General features: G+C 40.5%; 1 protein-coding gene across 2 annotated transcripts; it reads left to right on the plus strand.

Annotated features, from left to right (window-relative positions):
- The first annotated feature begins 404 nt into the window (after positions 1 to 404).
- Positions 405 to 6,087, plus strand: LOC124860776 (neuronal acetylcholine receptor subunit alpha-9-II). 2 transcript variants are annotated; one of them, XM_047354342.1, is made up of 7 exons: positions 405 to 1,360; positions 1,672 to 1,817; positions 3,995 to 4,149; positions 4,354 to 4,534; positions 4,633 to 4,984; positions 5,066 to 5,476; positions 5,643 to 6,087. In XM_047354342.1, exons 1-7 carry the CDS (start codon positions 1,312 to 1,314, stop codon positions 5,768 to 5,770), a joined length of 1,422 nt encoding a protein of 473 aa, XP_047210298.1. In that variant the 5' UTR covers positions 405 to 1,311; the 3' UTR covers positions 5,771 to 6,087. The 2 variants fall into 2 exon arrangements, with proteins under 2 accessions (XP_047210298.1, XP_047210297.1); XM_047354341.1 differs by having other exon boundaries at positions 5,066 to 6,087.
- Positions 6,088 to 6,357: the final 270 nt, after the last annotated feature.

Consider the following 6,357-nt stretch of genomic DNA (forward strand, 5'->3'; position numbering starts at 1 on the left):
ATGCCCAGACCCGTCTGAAGGTCCCCGATGACCATCTGGATGATCCAGGGGAGGGATGGGAGAAGGTCTGATGAGACAAAAATAGAGCTTTTTGGTCTAAACTCCACTTGCTGTGTTTAGAGACAGAAGAAAGGATGAGTACAACCCCAAGAACACAGGCTTTGGGAATGTTTTTCTGCAAAGGGGACAGGACGACTGAACCGTATTAAGGGGAGGATGAATTGGGCCATTTATCAGGAGATCTTAGCCAACAACCTCCTTCCCTCAGTGAGGGCACTGAAGATGGGTCGTGGCTGGGTCTTCCAGCATTACAATAACACAAAGCCAGGGCAGTAAGGAGTGGCTCCATAAGAAGCATCTCAAAGTCCTGGAGTGGCCTAGCCAGTCTCCAGACCTGAACCCAAACTACAATCTTTGGAGGGAGCTAAAAGTCTGTTTTGCTCAGCAACAACCCCGAAACCTAAAGGATCTGGAGGAATGGTCCAAAATCCCTGCTGCAGTGTGTGCAAACTACAGGAAACCTCTGATATCTGTAGTTGCAAACAAAGGTTTCTGCACAAAATATAAAATTTTGTTTTTCAAATCCAATACAATGTGATTTTCTGGATTTTTGTTTTAGATTCCATCTAAAACAATTGCAATTACAGATAGTTACTGAAGTTACTGAAGCAAATTAACTTTTCAACAATATTCTAATTTACTGAATGGGTCTGTAATAACAGACCAACAGCCCCTTCTCTCTTTTCAGCATTTCTCACTGCAAATGTTTAATATCTGGTATCCTTCTAACTGCTCCAAAATTACAGGTTATATTAATGTTAATTTAAAAGTCTAGTATTTTTGGCAAATTTGAGATCCGATTTGAATAGGAATAGGAACAGTAATAATTCTAATAAAAAATTTTGGGAAAATCTTTTAATGATTATTGTTTTATTTACAATTTCTTTCCTCATAACAAACAAGATCACGTTTGGAATGGCAGATTTGAAATCCCGCTCCAGCTGGATGCATATTTGACGGGAAAAAAGTTCTGTATGTGTATTGAGGCGATGATTCGTGGGCATCCTGTTTCCCTCGCTCTGCTGCTGCTATGTGATAGCCAGAGTTTGTTTCCGTGTCCCCGTCAGTGAGACATGCTGCCTCCCCCGCCAAGCAGCATAAGCTGCAGGGACGGCCAGATGAAACGGTGCCCTGCTATCTACAACTGAGTTCAACTGGGGTTGAACGGGCATCATGTAAGCTCTTTAGGGAAGGAAGCTGTTGGATTTCTGCTTTAAGTTACCTATACTTTGATCTGGGAGATATCCAGAGATGTTCAAGATGATCCAGGTAATCTGTTTGACAGTGCTGCTTCCTGAAGGTGAGTTGGGAACATTGTGCTTTTTTTTTTCTCCTACAACTTTTCTAATTATTGTGTGGATTAAGTAGTTTTTATTATATAACAGGTATAGTTTAATAGATGAATGTGGTTTTTCAACCATGTGGTTAAATAATTGATATAGTAAATGCTGTTTTAATATAGAAGTTGGCAAATATGAACAATAAAGAATAAATTTCCTAGCATTAAGAAATGATAACAATCCATGATCAACTGTTTGAGAAAAATATTTGCATCTCTTCTAAACCAAAACCTTAAACATACAAACACAACCTCTTATTTTACTTCCTCAGTGGTTCACTGCGCTCAGGGTCACTATGCCCAAAAGCTCCTGACTGACCTGATGGAGAATTACTCCAGTGCCCTGCGGCCTGTGGAGGACACAGATAGAGCGCTCAACGTCACCTTACAGATCACCCTCTCTCAGATCAAAGACATGGTGTGTACTGGTTACGAGTCTGTCCCATTATGTACTGTACACTAAAATGTCACATTTTAGAGTTTTCCACATCTTAAAAAGCTTCACTCAGCATGAAAAAAAAAAACAATATTCTGAAGCAAATAAACGTTTTAAAAAGTCCAAAAAATCTAGTCTTAAAACAGTTTTGAAGCCAAATATGGGACTGCATTTGGTAATTATTCTGAAAAAGCAAGTTGTTTTTCAGTAGCGTAACAAAATTAACAGTCAGCACAAACATTATTGGCCGGTTAATTAGTCACATTGCTGTAAAAGCCAACAGTTACAAGCTCTGGATAAATTAATTTGCTGAAACTTCAGAAAACACAATGAGCTGAGACAAATCAAATGGAAATAAACATGATTATTTGTGCTGGGTGTTCCAGCGTGCGAGTTTTCTCTGAATTATTATCACTGCATTGACACAGATAATCCCTTGTAGCTTTAACCGCTGATGGCAATAAATGGGAGGCAGACCTGCAGCTGTTAAAACCAGCTGGCATGGCCTACTTGTTTTCAGTTGGTTCAGATTCCCGTTCAGGTTCAGTGATCTGTCATCCCTCAGTGAATCACCAGCTGAATTGTGAATGTGTTTTGCGAGACTGCACACAGCTTTAATGTAATCGATCTACCAAGATGTGTGTTGCTGTTGGTTTGTTATATCAGAGTACACATGAAAGAGAGCTGAGCAAAAGTCTGAGCAAGAGTGTTTTGTTACCCGATGCGCCTGTGTGTTCTTTGGTTATGGGCCCTCATTCACCTGATATTGACAGGTGACTCTGGACTTTTGTTGTCTTGATCATTTGAGTCTTTCTTGCCAAGCGGTGCCGATGAGGAGCAAAGAATGACATGCTTGAAGCGTTATTTCTTATGCTGCTTTTACAGAATGTTTAGGATACCTATTGTCTTGATCCGATGATCTTTCAGTTAAAAAAACAAAAGAAACAAAATTCTATAGGAAGTAGCTCAGAACCTCCACCCCAGGCTCAGGTCTTTTGCAGCTATTTAGGTTCATCCATCTTCTAATCAGCACTGACCAGCATACCTGTCCTTGTTTAAGAAAAGCATGCCAATAATCTATATTCCAGGTGATATGCAGTGTTAGGTTGTTCACCGTATAAAGGATATATTTCTGTTGATCAGTGTATACACTGAGGTTTATAGTTTAACGTGACAAAAAATGTGCTGAAGTTTCTTATTATTAGTAAATAATGCTTCTAACACAATTGTTCTTTTTCAGGTACAAAACTATTTAAATCTAAACTAAGGTGCACAAACAACACACCACAGATAGTTGGTCTATCGAAAAACTCTCCTAACTGAGCTGTTGATCTCTGCAGCTCCTCCAGAGTTACCACAGGCCTCTCATAGGCCTCTAGGTGGACAGGCTTGTCTTGGTAGGTTTAGATATGTAAAATACTCTTTCCATTTTTTTGATGATGGATTGAACAGTGTTCTTGAAATCAAAACTTGTGATATTGTTTTATAGGCAAAAATTGCTTTAAACGTCTCCACAACTATATCTCTGAGCTCTCCACTGTATTCCTTGGTCTCGATGATGCTGTTTGTTCACTAATGTTCTCTAACAAACCACCACAGAACAGCTGAATTTCTTCTAAGATTAAATTACACACAGGAATCTTCTATTTACTAATTAGGGGACCTCTGAAGGCAATTGGTTCCACTGGCTTTTATTTAGGGGTATCAAATTAATAGGTGCTGAGTACAAAAGCATGCATTGAAAACCCTGTATCATTTCCCGTCCACTTCACAGTGCTGTGTGGCTGGTTTATCACATAAATTCCCGATAAAACAAATGTAACTTTATGGTTGTAACGTGACTAAATGTGAAAGAGTTCATGGGGTTTGAAGGTTTTTGCCAGAAACTCTAGCCTATTTTAATGTTCAATGATACTTAGAAATATTTTGGAAACAACTTTGAATTTCACCAAAATGTTTTGATGCATCCATGCTTCGTTATTTTATTTAATGTTTTTTCTTATTCTATTTATCCCCGATATTAAGCACCTCGTTTTAGCTGTGGCTGGTGTTAAAGCGCTTTTTAAATAAAGTTGATGATGATGATCATGTGCATTTGCATTGAGTGTGTTTTTTTAGTGCCTTTGCTCATTATTGTGCTTTTGTTTGTGTGTGTGAAGGATGAGAGGAACCAGGTGCTGATTGCCTACCTGTGGATTAGGCAGACATGGCACGATGCCTACCTGAGGTGGAATAAAGAAGACTACGATGGTCTGGATGTCATCCACATTCCCAGCAGCCTGGTGTGGAGGCCCGACCTTGTCCTCTATAACAAGTACGCTAGTACGTCGTCCAACACAAAGACATGTTCACATCAGATATCCATTTGAGAAACAGATTTTTGATAATGCTCTGGCTGGCCTGTTTGGACAAATTCAGCAAAATGACATCAAGTCCATCACTCAATTTAAACAATTATTTGAAACAATGTTTTCATTTGGTGTTATTATGGATGGAGTCAACTTTTTTTCTCCTTCAGAGCTGATGATGATTTCTCAGGACCAATGGACACCAACGTCAAGCTGCGCTACAATGGAGAGATAACTTGGGATGCTCCCGCCATCACCAAGAGCTCCTGTGTTGTGGATGTCTCCTACTTTCCATTTGACAGCCAGGAATGTAACCTCACCTTTGGCTCCTGGACGTACAATGGCAACCAGGTACAGAAATAAGGAGATAACGTGGTTTTTTTTTACTGCAGTGACACTTTTGTCACAATTTGCCACTTCTCCTTAATCATCCATTATTCCACTTTCAGGTAGATATTATTATGGGCATGGACAGTGGTGACCTCTCAGATTTTGTGGAAAACGTGGAGTGGGAATGCCATGGGATGCCAGCCACTAAGAATGTGATTATGTACGGCTGCTGTTCTGACCCATACCCAGACATAACCTACACAGTGCTCCTGCAGCGCCGCTCCTCCTTTTATATCTTTAACCTCCTCCTTCCATGCTTCCTGATCTCCTTCCTGGCTCCTCTGGGCTTCTACTTGCCCGCAGACTCTGGGGAGAAGGTTTCCCTCGGGGTGACGGTTCTCCTGGCTCTCACCGTGTTTCAGCTCATGGTGGCTGAGAGCATGCCACCATCAGAAAGTGTGCCTCTTATAGGTAACTACTCTTTTAGTCATGTTTATGCTGGTATAAACTGTGTAAAGTATCATTCTGTTCATATTTATACTTGTGCCATAGGGAAGTACTATATTGCCACCATGACCATGGTCACAGCCTCCACAGCGCTCACCATTTTCATCATGAACATTCACTTCTGTGGCGCAGAGGCCAAACCAGTCCCACACTGGGCAAAAGTGCTCATCATTGACTACATGTCAAAGATTTTTTTTGTCTACGAAGTGGGTGAGAACTGTGCTTCTGGCTCCTCTTCTTTGTCTTCTCACTACCTCCAGGATGATGTTTGCCACAAGCAGGTTAACTCTCACATTCATGCAAATGGAAAACCCAGGAGTCACGGCTGCCAGAAGGACCAGCAGAGCTACAGATACCCCCGATCCCAGCCTTACAAGCAGCAACAGCAGCACAGAGGGAAAGTACAGCACCGCATCACAAGAGAAGAGAGCAGCCACCTCTGCAGATCAGCACCTGGTAGGTACGAAGGCTCCAACAGTAAAATCACAATGAACGACTGCTGTATGGAAGACCAAAAACCTCCAGGTCTTCCCGAGGACCAAAAGTTTCCATGCTGCCCTGAAGACAAAAAGCCTCTACCTCAGGGTCCCACAGTAACCATTGGCCCTTGTGTGTTCTGCAGCTTTGGGAGCGGACTTCCTAATGTGGACACCAAGCTGGTCCGCAATGTGGAGTACATTGCTAATTGTTTCCGAGAACAGAGGGCCACATGTGCCAAAGGGGCAGAGTGGAAAAAGATTGCTAAGGTGATGGACAGGTTCTTCATGTGGATCTTCTTCGTCATGGTCTTCCTTATGAGCATTCTTGTCATTGGCAAGGCGAAATGACCGAGCAGTTAGGCTGGAGATTTGACCCAATGAATGTTCTGTGGTCAAATCCATAATTTCAAAGCAATGGTTCTCCTTTTATGAACATTTGCAGTTATAAATGTGTGGGAGTTCATTTGTCAGGGTGGAATGTTGATGTCAACAATAGAAAACGTTACAGAAAATACGTTTTTAATTATTAACATGCAATGCGTGCTATATATCATTAAGACAAAGATTAAATATATACTACATATTATACTTCAGTTGTGGTTTCTACCGTTTCCATTTTTCAATTCAAGACTCAAATTGTCAGATATCCCAGTTGATATCAGACAATTACAATTAAAATATTTAATGTGATTTAATCTATATTTTTCTCACAATGTATGGGTTTAGTATCAGTGTTCTAAGAAATACAATCTCAATGTATAAAAATATTTTTTTCATTATCTACAGACAAAGTCTTTATCTTTTTGACTTGAAGCAAGGCTTTGAGCTTGATAACACCTTTAATAACTTATGCTAAGA

Source organism: Girardinichthys multiradiatus, chromosome 23 (genome assembly GCF_021462225.1).
Source record: "Girardinichthys multiradiatus isolate DD_20200921_A chromosome 23, DD_fGirMul_XY1, whole genome shotgun sequence".
NCBI classification, from domain to species: domain Eukaryota; kingdom Metazoa; phylum Chordata; class Actinopteri; order Cyprinodontiformes; family Goodeidae; genus Girardinichthys; species Girardinichthys multiradiatus.

Bases quoted from the DNA above. Each gene is read 5' to 3' on its own strand.
- LOC124860776 (XM_047354341.1), top strand. From the start codon at position 1,312: ATGTTCAAGATGATCCAGGTAATCTGTTTGACAGTGCTGCTTCCTGAA. The intron at 1,361-1,671 runs GTGAGTTGGGAA...TTACTTCCTCAG, and splicing joins GACAGTGCTGCTTCCTGAAG to TGGTTCACTGCGCTCAGGGT. The intron at 4,150-4,353 runs GTACGCTAGTAC...TTTCTCCTTCAG, and splicing joins GACCTTGTCCTCTATAACAA to AGCTGATGATGATTTCTCAG.